The 12,738-nt window shown below is 46.2% G+C and overlaps 2 protein-coding genes across 3 annotated transcripts in view; both read right to left on the bottom strand.

Annotated features, from left to right (window-relative positions):
* The window catches only part of LOC102385484 (potassium channel subfamily K member 9-like), a 42,022-nt gene extending 39,823 nt beyond the window's left edge, over nucleotides 1-2,199 (bottom strand). Inside the window, exon 1 of the mRNA XM_014525387.1 lies at nucleotides 2,176-2,199. Within this exon, the coding sequence (XP_014380873.1) occupies nucleotides 2,176-2,199 (24 nt within the window). The remainder of the gene's footprint in view (nucleotides 1-2,175) is intronic.
* A 45-nt stretch (nucleotides 2,200-2,244) lies between these two features.
* The window catches only part of WISP2 (WNT1 inducible signaling pathway protein 2), a 13,963-nt gene continuing 3,469 nt past the window's right edge, over nucleotides 2,245-12,738 (bottom strand). Inside the window, exons 3-5 of one of the 2 annotated variants that reach the window (XM_025191442.1) lie at nucleotides 10,759-11,010; nucleotides 8,428-8,630; nucleotides 2,245-2,339 (exon numbers count right to left, since the gene is read on the bottom strand). In XM_025191442.1, the coding sequence (XP_025047227.1) occupies nucleotides 2,322-2,339; nucleotides 8,428-8,630; nucleotides 10,759-11,010 (473 nt within the window). In that variant the 3' untranslated portion in view covers nucleotides 2,245-2,321. Of the gene's footprint in view, nucleotides 2,340-5,078; nucleotides 7,733-8,427; nucleotides 8,631-10,758; nucleotides 11,011-12,738 lie in introns of those variants that run through there. The other variant, XM_025191434.1, reaches the window with a different exon arrangement.

Here is a 12,738-nt window from a genome sequence, read left to right on the forward strand (position 1 = left end):
CGGGGACCGCTCCGCCGCCCCGCTCGCAGCCTCCAAGCTGAATGGCAGCGGGCGGCAGCCGCGTTGCTCTAGATAGAGGAAAACGCGATCTGGGCTCGTGGTCGAGCTGATCTCTTTGATCAGACCAACACGATTTTCCGCAGGAAGCAAAGCGGTGCCTCGGCGAAAGCTCCGCCTAAACGACAGCAGCGGCGTAGAGGGGCGAGCGGGTCCCCGGGACGGGCAGAGCGGAGCCACCGGGGGCTGACCTCGGCGTGGCTTCAAATGCAGACAAGGGCAAACCCTGGTTAGCGCCGGGCTGGCTGGGCCCCTCGACTCGCGATGACAGCTCGCACCCGGCCTTCCCTCCAAGCGCGCACCCAGAAAGAGAACAGACCACAAACACCCAGCCTTAAACCAGGGTTTGACTCCGGAAAGGAAGAGGCTCCAGAGCCTCCACGATGTCTGTTAACTACCTTAAGGAATTTTATAAGAAGGGATTTTATTAGACAAACTTTTCTTCTAAAATCCCTGGGACATGGGAGCAAGGGGCTCGGTCCTCGGGGCTGCCTCATGGGGTGCCCTGGTGTTTCCTACACTCTCCTCCCCAGGCCAGGGGAGATTTTATAGGAGTAAGGGATTTTATAAGAAAAATGATCAGATGCTATGGTGATGGACAGCAGTATAAGATCTTATAAATAGATGGAGTCAGCAGTCAACACCCCTTGTTGTCAGTGAATAACTGTGGTATAGTAGGTAAGGCCAAAGCTTTCCATCAAACATCTTCTATACAGATGGTATGTCTTTGGAAAAAAAGAAAAGCTGGAAAGAAGAAAGGCAGCAGCAGGAACAGGAGCAGTGTAGGGAGCTTTGCTTTATCAGGGCAGGGAGAAAGGACCTCAGCAAATCTGGTGGTTTAGGTTCAGTTACAAAATAAAGGAAAGTCTATAGAAGGAAAACATGGAAAAAAGAGCCCAGCCAAACTAACAATCAGATGCATCATCCCTGAAGGAGAAAAGCTCTTCAGTATCATAGAAACAAAGTACTTAGAGATGGAGAAGATTTATTAGCTAATCCAAGTAAGTGCAGTTCCCTAGGGCACATCTATTAGTAATTTGTTTAAGTCTGTATGATGTTACTATCTGCAAAGCTTGGACTTCTACATAAGAAGACTTGCCAAGGTTGTGCTAATTATAGACATTTCTATATGAACTCTGGCAAGTGCAAGCTGAATTGGTTCATTAAAAGGGTAGTGATATTATGTGTGGGAAAGTCTTGCCGTTAGATGCGTGGTTAGCCAAGCTTCTGTGCTTTCTTGACAGGAAGAGTGTGAGGGTGTTACCAGCGTTATTTACCATCTGCTGTTTTCATTATTACTTTCCATGTTTCTTTCTGCCATTGCAAACGGTTGGCGTTAAGGGCTGTGAAACCAAAATTCTAGTAAGTGTGAGAAAGACGCAGGTGGACAAAAGATCTTTTTTGCTCAGTGGAAGGACCAAAAAGGGATTTTTCAGAATTTATCTCTAGCCCTGACCTCGTTGCTTTTATTCATACTGATATGCTTAGTACTAACGGTAAATTAGGTGCAATCCCAGGGCATCATTTCTTGATAGTTTCTTCTGGAACCAAACACATAATCTGACTGATAATTTTTCTGGTAGCAGGTTCAAGATCATTTATTCAGCTGTCCAAGGTATAGAAGAAAGTGTCTGGAAGTCTGGGACTGCAATGAAGATTTCAGTGCCAGTGCTCTCCCAACACTACAAGCCCCAAGCATTTGGGTCTCACTGCGAGGTTATTTTAAAATTGTAAGATTGTTAAAATATATATTTTTTAAATTTTCCCTCTGGTTTGGGAGCATTAAGAGTCACCTTTTATTCTTCTTCATTGCACTTTCCCAACACTACAAGCCCCAAGCATTTGGGTCTCACTGCGAGATTATTTTAAAATGATCAGATTGTTAAAATAATGGTTTTATTTTAATTTTCCCTCTGGTTTGGGAGCATTAAGAGTCACCTTTAATTCTTCTTCATTGCCAACATCAATTGTTTATTTATCTTCAGTGTATAAATAACCCCAACCACTGAGAATCCCAGTGTGCTAGGTGCAGAAATAATCACAAGAAAAAGGTCTCTGACCCAAACAACTTTCATGTGCAGTTACTTAAAAAAAAAAATGAAACCATGAGCTTCTCACCTGATCAACTGTCTTCCCAGACATGGGGCTGTATAGAAAACACCAAATATTGAGAGACTCGCAGTGAAATTGCAAGTCTTTGCTGTATTCCAAAGGGGAGGGCAGTTGAGAAAACAAAACCTTCTGATCCGTTTGGTTACAGTCATTTAATATGCAGATTTCTCCTGCAAAGTTAATCAACAAGAAATGACATTTTGCAGCATAAAAATAACTATAGCAGGTGCTTTGATTCTTGTGTGATCTAGATAAGAATCTGAGGTTTCCATGTAAAAGCTGCTCCATATTTGCGCATCTACACAAGATGTTTACTGCGGGGTGGACTAATTAGCTCCACAGTAAATGTCTCAGCATCTACATGTGCACCTCTATTAGGCAGCAGGGTAGTACTTATAAACACACAAATACAAGTAAATACAAGTACTACCCTGCTGTGGAGTTTTTCTGTGTGCAGCAGGACACATGTAGACGCTGACCTGGCTGACTGGAGCACGAGGGTGCTTCAGTGCCGGGGCTGCCTGCCAGCTAGCCCCGCATTACGTGAAGCATCCTCATGCTCCAGCCAGCCTCTTTGCATCACACTGAGCCCAGGTGGAGCAGGCCCGGGGTGGCAGGGACCCCCTGCCATCAAGAGCTGCTCCAACCGGGATGCACATGCTGCATATGAATAAACTCTGAAGCAGGTTGCTCCGGAATTAATTGCTCCCGGGTGCATGTTGAAACAGCACACCCAGGAGCCAAAAACTCCAGAGTTTATGCGCACTAACTGCATATGTAAATGTACCCTGTAAGAGCTGAGCCTGAATATCAGGCTGCATGTACTTGCTACAGTATCCATTAAGCTCCCCCTGCTGGGCACTCCTCAGGCTGATGTATTTGGTGCCAACCTGCAAGATCAGAACTGGCTGAAGAGCATGATTTTCAGTTTTCAGGAAAATGTAGGGGTTTTGAACCTCAGTTCATGCCCAGATAAAATCCAAACCAAACTCTTTCAGAAGTCCCTGTGACTTAGACCCTGCAGACACTTCATTTTCCTGAGCAGCAGTGGGGGTTGCCAGGATCTGGACTTCCCCAGAAGCACCATACACCATACAGACTTCTCCCTCATTCAGACCCTGGGAATCTATTCCAGGACACTTAGGCCACATCCTCATGAGTAGGCGCATGTGTTTTCCTGGGGACAAGTAGCAGTGGCACGCTTTGTGCTGCTGCTACTTGTCTCCAGGGAATGCCTGTGTCACGTGCAGCAGATGACCCTGGGTAGGGCAGGGAAGACTGGGGCAAACAATTGTGCTGGCCCCAGTAGCCTTACCTGGGGGCCTCAGGGAGCTGCAGCCACAGCACTCCTGCAGCAGGGAGCCTGGCTGGCAGCCCTACTGTGGCTCCAGCTGACCAGGCTCTGGTTTTAGGTGGTGTGTGCTGCCACCATGTGCACCATCAACTTATTTTTGGCATGGGATTTTTTGACCCCAGGATCTCCCAGGGTCAAGGAAACTCCCCGCGCTGCAAAGTAGCAGCATAGGCAATGCCTGCATGTGTGGTGTGTGACACCGCAGATGGGCCTGCGGCGCCACATACCACATATCCGTGCACATCTGGACATGGCCTCAGGTTCCAAATTGCATTCCTATCCTGTTTTTTCATCAGTTTTCCCAAGAGTTTAGTTGTACCACTCAGCCTCACATGAAGTTATTAGCTAGCCAGGTGGGCCTTAAGGGCCCACAGTAGGAGTATTACAAATAGACAGGTTCCAAATTGCAGCCCTACAGCAGGGCTCCTGGGACTCCTGAATGCCCTGACTCCAGCTGGAGTTCTCTGGGCTTCCCAAACCTCTGTAGCCTGCTGGTAGCCGCATGAGCTGGATCCGGTCCATGGGCTGTATGTTTGACACCCCTGATTTAAACCATATTCACACATCCCCTCAGAACCAGTGTGGGTACAGGGGCACAAACACATGCACAGGCATTCCTAAGGGTGCATCTGCAGCCCAACGCATCCACTCACATGCACAGATACACGCACACATCATCGTATTTTTGTTCTGTGCTTGTACAGCACCTAGCACAATACATCTCTTCCATGGCTTCTAGGGGCTATGGTAATACAAGTAACAACTCTCCCATGCATTCATGGAAATCCCAACCTGTGCACATGGGCGGACAAACACACAATAAAACAGCAGCCTAAGTGATCAGAAGACCCACTGGTGTTTTAGGGCAGTGGTGCTCACTCAACCTTTTTGCCCAGAGGGCTAGATAGGCAGTACTCAGCCTGTCTGTGGACCAGATATGGCCAATGGTCCTGATCTGACTCCTGGGGTGGGCATGGTGGGCTCCATCTGGCTGTGCAGAGGGGTGGGGAGGCCAACCCAACCCTAACCCCAGCCTGGCTCTCCTGCAGGTGAAGGTGGCTTGACCCAGCCCTAACTCAGCCCCATGGGGGGAAATGGGGCATGGCTCAGCCCCAGCCTACCACATGAGGCCTAGGGTTTGAGAATTTGACAGTAGGGGCAGGTGGCTGCATTAATGGACACCACTCCCATGCCGCCAAATTTCCTGACCTATGGGGAGCTCCGCGAGCCAGATGCCAAGGTTTTGCAGGCTGCACTGGGCTCACGGGCCGGAGGTTGAGCACTCCTGTCTTAGAGACATTGACAGGTTGCAATTTCATTTAGGATAAAATTGAATCAACTTTTAAATGTCCTGATTTTTCCTTATTCGCATTTAAGCAGCCTAAATTGCAAACTTAACTAGGCTATTAAAGCCTAATAAGTCTCTCACATACTGTGGTATAATTCAGGTGTGAAGTCAGTTGATCTTAGTGAAGGTTCCATTACTATAAAACCAGCAAAGCCATGTCAACTCCCTTTTAATTAAAACACTGAGACAAAGTAGGCAGCTAGAGGAGCACATTGTTTTTAATTTTTAAATTCATTAATACAAATCTAAAATTGCCAGATATTGCCCAGCTTATACTCTAAAACATTGCTCCATTCTAGCTGTAGTTCACTTCAATTTGTGGGCTGAGGACATGCATTGTCATTGCAAATTTAAATAGAGGCCATTAGAGGGCATTTAAACTTCATTTTTGAATAACCCTAAAGGCTTGTCACTGTCAGTAAATAAAACCAGAACTGCAAAATCCCTCTTGGGCTGCCCATGTGTGTTGGACGCCAACCCCTTCAATCTGTGCAGCTTTTTGATGTTTTGCTGCCTGTGTCTGGCCTCAGACTCTAGGTTTTTGTGCTTTGATAGTAGTGTTGTCTCCTGTGTGCAAGTTCCTTGTTTTCCTGCTTGAAGGATTTGCCAAGCTACTGGTTGCAGAAGGAGTTAGGTGAAGTTGAGACAATGCTTTATGTTGGAGAGGAGCCTTTTTGTTAATTTTGGAGGGATCCACGTCCAGAGAAAGGGTGGTGAATTAGAACTGCCAGAAGGAGGTTCCCTATGTAGGAACAATTTGCACATATGCTTATTTGTGGCAGTAGCTAAATATAGAAGAAAGAACTGATTGCCTGTGAACCAGAGTCCCAGACAAGTCAAATGTGAGAAAACCTATGGCATTAAGTCTATTCCAGCTAGTCTTTTCCTTGAGGGTCAGTGCAGAATTCCTACAGTGTTTGTTCTAAAGCTGTGGACAGTCAGTGCATCTACACAAGACACTATGTCACTGTAGCAACAGGCTACAGTGATGTAGCATCAGCGGGCATGAACTGTGATGCCAGTGCTTCTGCAGAGTAGGGTCAGAAATGACCTGTGCACCACCAGGACTGCACAGTAATGGTGGTAACTGCACAGTCTTTTAGTACTTGTTTTACCTAAAGAACGTACTAAACAACTGCTCTCAGTGACAACTGCGCAGCTGGCTGTGTAGACGTGCCCAGTGTCTTGGTGTTAGCTATCAGATTAAACCAAAACACAGCTGCATATGTGAAGGTGAAAGAAGGAACATTAATACCAGGCCTAGATTTTCTGATGCAGCCCATACTTATATGCACATCATTTCCATTGGGTACATATCTCAGGAATTTGGTCTGAGCTTTATTGGGCCTTTAAATGTCTGGCCAATAAAAAACATACCATGAAATCATCCCCATGTCTTGGAAAGGAACATTCCCCTTTTTGCAGGTGGCATTTGGAGTGGGGATCTGGATGGCCAAACTTATTTTTTGTTTTCTTTTGTCATTTAATGAATGCTTTAGCATAAGAGTTCCCACACATTTGTGGGAGACTGTGCTAGTTTACCACATTGTGACCCAGACTCTGCCCAATGGTAATGATTGCTTCCATCCAACTCTCCTGCTTTTGGTGCTGGGCTTACACCTGTCTCAGAGCAATGAGAAGCCAAAGCTCTGTGGAAAGTTGGCATGTGCACACTTGCATGAAGGGCAGGTAGTGGTATATGCACCACTACCCAGCAGAGAGGCTCATCCCAAGATGGAGGGAGACATCCTACTGTACCAGTCACAAAGGCCTGAAGCATCAGTGCTATGGTGGAGACTGCTGCAGAGCTTGGAACCAGCTGCCAAACTGCAGGGCTCATGGCTGGCATAATCCAAGCTAGATATCGTCATGGCCAGTAGCAATAGCTGGGCAGTCTGTATGGGAACCTGATACAGACAGAGGAGACCAGGGACAGGATTTATCTTTGGGGGCCCCACGCAAAGGTTCAGTGTTGATCCCCTGCTCTTGCCAGACATCCATGCTTAAGGAAAAGAGGTTCATGGCTGTAACAGTCATTTTCACAGCTGCTAAGGCAAAGGGCCGATAGCTAGCTCAGGGCCCAGGCTATTGCCAGGTTCACTCTTCTCTGCTGCACCAGCCCAGAAGGGGAGCCTGAGACCTGCTAACCTTAAATAATCCATGTCCAGAGACTGTACCCTACAGCACTTGTGGCCTGTGATTCCAAGCCCACTGAAATCAACTGGAAACTTCTCACTGCCTTCAAGGGACAATGGATCTAGCCCAGGGTCTTGAATTCATGCTCCTGTGTACTCTTTGCCTCACTTATCACGGCAATAGCTCAGCTGTGGAACTGACACCTCCATGAGGCCCCTCTCACCCAGGGCTCCCCCAAAACCTGCACAACCGCATAATATTACCTACCTATTTTGAGAAACAGCAGCCCCCTGGCTGCCAGGCCATTATGATTACTCTCCCACCACAGGGATGATGAACAATTTGGCCAGTCACAGTAGTCACAAAGTGTTGTTTCCAAGGGCCGTGTTACAATAGTGGGGCACAAGCTGGTCATAAGCATGTTGCCACTGTACAGTATACAATACCCGGGGCTGGTTCTCCCTTAATAACATTGCCTAGGGAAACTGTAGCGGGCACAAGGAAGGGAACAGACTCTGGGCACAACAGGGATCTTGTTCACAATTCTTCCTCCTCCCTTGCAGCTGAAGTCAGTCAGTTCTTCTCTAGTTTCCTAGGTGATATGACAGCCAGCTGTACTGAAATCATAGCGATATGGGCTTGTGTCAGACTGGCTGCTGGGATGGAGCCTTGATACCAAAACCTGAATGGAGCAGATGGGGCTACAAACGACTTCCTCTTCCCCTCTGGAAAGACAGAGCAGGCAGGGTGAACTTTCCTCTTATCTATTGACACCATACAGCAACCCAAGAAATGAGGACACTGCCCCTTGGAATTGTAACTCTCGAGTACCTCATGGTGATGTGATGCTCAGAGTTAAGCGAGAAGGACTTGTGTAGTGAGATCTGACCGGACATTACTGCTAGTGTTTTGGCATCCTCGGAAGGACATCACAGATTAACTGGGTTTAACTGTCAGGCAAGCATCCTTGAATTCTGGCTACTATTTTATTCGGAGCCAGGTGATGTCTGTGAGGCTCCTGTATACTGATTAATAATTAAGCATAGAGCCAGGCTTCCCTTTCCTTCCCCATTCCTGTTAATTCAAGGAGGGCTAAAACTGTGTGCCCTCCAGGCTGTGACCTGCCTGTCTCGTAGGCAAAGCTTGCACCCACAAAAAATGAGACTGGATTCAGCAATTTGCAGGTGCCAAAACTCAGATTTGCACCAGAAATTCAACTGTAGGTGCACTTTGACCTTCAAAAAGGTGGCAGCCTCATTGAAAGCCTAAGCCTGTGTGGGTAGTGGGTGACTGATGGATACAGGCAACTAGAGTGTTCTGCTGGTTCTTCTGTCAGTGTGTCACATAAAACCTCCTTTTCTAACAAAGTCTGCTGCCAGTTACAGACTCACCAGAGGCCCTTGACTTGCTCATTGCTTACCATGCTGGCTGTCCCTGGGAAACCCTGACAAGGTCTGAGCATGCACAAACGTCTCTGTGTCTCAAGTCTGCAGTATCGATTCTGGTTTGACACTCGCGTCGCAAATCCCATGCCACAGGTGGCAGAGCAGGCACTCCACTCTGTGCTCCATTCTTCACAGTGCCTAGGGAAATTTGCCGATGCTATCCCAGGCACCATATGCCCTAGAAAAGCAATACACAAGGAAAGCAACTGTGAAGCTATGCACAAATCTACACAGCTGTGGGTCCAAGGTAAGAATCCAGCTAAGCACTCAGAGTAAATTGGGGTCATTGCCATTGGAAGGTTGATGAGAGATGCCTGCAACCTGGGTGAAGTGAGCTGAGTCCTATGGACATTCATAGCCAGAAGTGGATTTATGAACAGGCCATGGAGACTGACCTATCTTCTCACCCTTAGAAGACTTTAAGGGGTATAGGTTAGTAGTCGTGTTAGTCGAAGGACATAGGCAAACAAGGTTCTTTGGGTAAATCCAATATCTTTGATTAGACTCAAATAGTTGGAAAAATTCTTCTTTGCAAGCTTTCAGGTACAAATACCCTTCGTCAGGCTGAGGAAGCATCTGCAGTTGGTCTGCTTTTCCTGGATGGAATAGCAAAGAAGCCAGAAGCCAGTATGCATGTGAGAAAGCAAGTCAATGAAAATGTAAATTGAGGTAGTCAATGGGTGAGAGACAGGTAGGGGGAGAGGGGCAGAGGGGAATGAATATAGCTGGTAAATAGTAGAGAGGTTACCTAGGGAGTTGGATGTTAGGCAGGTTATAATGTGTCATAAATCTAATGTCTATATTTAGACCCTGATTTTTTGTATCCAGTAGGTTGCTGAAGTGAAGTTCACAGGCTTGTCTGTGAAAGGTGTTTTGTAAATTCCTTTTGAGGATTAGAACTGAGAGATTGGAGAGAGAGTAGTTTTCTTGTAAGAAATGTGCCCCCAAAGGTAATTGGGTATTCTCATCTTTGATAGATTTTCGGTGTGCGTTCATGCTGGTACGCAGTTGTTTGATTTCTCCTACGTATTTTCCATCAGGGCATTTGGTGCACTGGATGAAATATATAACAGATATATATGTACGGCAGCATAGAAGGAAAACCCCCAGGAATCGCACACCACTGGTTATGACATATCACCCCTCCCTGGAACCTACATGGAAAATTCTCAAACAACTGCAACCCATACTAGAAGAAGACCCAATTCTTAAAGAGATCTTTCCAGAACCACCCATCCTAGCCTTCAAACAAGCACCGAACCTTGCCAACCTCATCAGCAGAAGCAAGCTTCCTATGGCCCATAACACAGCAAATGGATCCAGATCATGCCATGACAAGAAATGTAAAACCTATCAACACATCTCCACCACCCCCACAATTATTAAACCCCACAACAGAACCATTAATATTCCTGGATCTTACAGCTGCACCTCCAGAAATGTTATATCTTTCATCCAGTGCACCAAATGCCCTGATGGAAAATATGTAGGAGAAACCAAACAACTACTGTGTACCAGAATGAATGCACAACAAAAATCTATCAAAGACAAGAATACCCAGTTACCTGGAGGGGCACATTTCTCACAAGAAAATCACTCTCTCCAATCTCTCAGTTCTAATCATCAAAGGGAATTTACAAAACACCTTTCACAGACGAGCCTATGAACTTCACTTCACCAACCTACTAGATACAAAAAATCAGGGACTAAATATAGACATTGGATTTACGACACATTATCACCTGCCTAACATCCAACTCCCCAAATAATCTCTCTATATTTACTAGCTATACTCACTCCCCTTCTCCCTCTCCTCCCTACCTGTCTCTCATTCACTGACTATTTCAATATACATTTTCACTGACTGGCTCTCGCATGCATACTGGCTTTTGGCTTCTTTACTATTCCATCCAGGAAGAGCACAGACCAACTGCAGATGCTTCCTCAGCCTGACAAAGGGTATTTGTACCTGAAAGCTTGCTAGGAAGAATTTTTCCAACTATTTAACTTGGTCTAATAAAAGATATCAGATTTACCCAAGGAACCTTGTCTGCCTAGAGGACTTTAAGGCATTTCCCGGCACTGGTGCTTCATTGCTCATTAAATTCCTTTTGCAGGTTACATAATACATGGAAGCTAATTGGACAAACATGACTTGTCCCATTTCCATTTGGTTGAACCTTTTCAGCAGTGACTGCATCTTCTAGGGTTTTTCCTTCACCTAGATGTACATGCACACATGCATATATGCATGCACTCACTTTATTTGTACATATGTAGTTAGATGACAACACTTTGGGGTTTACCTGCCATTGCATCTTGAAGGAGGTATCTGTCATATGTCTCACAAATCCACTCCTGACAGCACTTCCCTGGGACTTCCACACGCCTTGGGTAGGGACAGTCGGGAGTGGGCAGACGGACATCCTCATTGCAGAGAGGGATGCAGGTGAAACTTCCATCCGTGCAGCGACACTGGAGTTTGCAGTTGGGCTGGAACACCTCCCCATCTCGATAGACCCTCCCATTCACCTCACAGCTGTCGTCTCCCTCCTCAACTGTAACCAACACCCACAGTAACCCCTTAGTAACAAAGTAACCATTCAAATACTCACATTGAAGGGTTCGGGGACCATGAAGAGAGGAACAGTGTTATAATTAGAAAAGGGGATCTGTCATTTGCCCGTTTCAAGTTAAGGGTTGATGCAACGCCTACTAAAATCAGAGACTTTTTCCTTTGACTTCAAAGGACTTTGGACCAAGCCAGCTGTGGCCAGGTGAAGGAGGTAAGTGGTCAGATCAGCCAGGCTATTGGCTGTTGTTCTTAGGGAGCAAGTTCCTCATGACACAGACTTGGTCTCTTTATCCTCACTCTGGTGGTCTTGAGTGACCAGTGTAACTGCCTACACAAACAGAGGTAGATAATTCCCTCTGCAAAGTACTGGGCATGCCAGCAGCACCACATCCAAATGTTAAATATTAAGAACAGAGCAAGCCAAATAGTGCAATGATTTATTTTCAACTAAATCTTTGCTGATTGATTGATGGGAAGAGACCATTTTCACAAAGCAACGATTTGTGACTTATCCTAAAGAAATGCCAGAATGCATCAGAGAATGTTTTTCATTGAAACATTGGATCAGCACTAAATAATGAATTTAAAAATGCCAACAATATTATGTATGCAGCACTGTCTGCAGGAAATCTAAAAATCAGCTCTCCTCAGTATTGTCATCTGCCCTGCTGTAACAGGCTGGCATTTGGGGCAAAAATCACTCAATGGAATCCTACATAAATGGTGGGACTTGTTCTCTGGGCAATCCTATTCATTACACAAGCTGAGACTAGAACCAGGATCTTCATAGCCATTGGGTTATCATTGTGTGTTTGCTATACAGGGTTCAAACTGCAGCTCTGCTTGGAGATTCTCCAAAGGAGCAATCCAACAGGCACTTCACTGTGATTCTTTCAGGTGGGAGCTGTTTGACACTGAAGGGAAGGCACTCAATTTGCAGCATTGCCTGTCTTGCATGGAGTACAGGAATCCCTCGGGGTTCCCTCTTGGTGAAAACTGAACTGGTAGTGCTTTGGAAGTAGTGGCCACATGGGCCATGCTCTGTGCTGGACTCCACAGACAACACAAAATGGAAGAATACATTGGATGAAAGCCTATTCTCAAAGCCTGCCGCTGGCCATCTGTCCTTGCTAAGGAGGTTCCCTGGGGGAGTGTAAGGAGTTGTGTTTGGGATTGAGATGGCCAAAGAAGGACCTAACTGAACTGGTCTGAAGAGTATTCAGCTGCAGAAACAGTGACTGATGTGTGCGCATGGCCATGTGAGTGAACGTGAAGAGCTTCTCAGCACAGGTCTGTTGTTTCTCCTCTGGAGAGGTCTGGTTCCCTTGCCCAATCTCCTCCCATTTCCCTCGTTTCTTCCCAGAGGGGAGATGCATCAGTTTGTGAGAAAACCATGAGCTCTCCACTTTCCAGATGTCCCTTGCACTGCCAAAAGGACAGCCCACTCTCACCACAGCACCATGTGGAACCCAGTGACATAGGAACTTAAATATTATGATGCTCCATGTGCCAGAAATACCTAAGACTAGCAGACAACACCCCTATGCAGCCATTTCTCAAAAGCTCTCTGGAGGATGAACTTCATTCCCCACTTAGCACTTGCCCCTGAGATAGGGAGTGATGTTTGTTTAGTTCACCTCCCTGTTAGCTGACCTGAGGTCCCTGGAAGGACAGGAAATCAGGGCCTGTTTGTTGAGTTTATTTGCATTCC

Source organism: Alligator sinensis, unplaced genomic scaffold (assembly GCF_000455745.1).
Source record: "Alligator sinensis unplaced genomic scaffold, ASM45574v1 scaffold76_1, whole genome shotgun sequence".
Classification (NCBI taxonomy): Eukaryota; Metazoa; Chordata; order Crocodylia; family Alligatoridae; genus Alligator; species Alligator sinensis.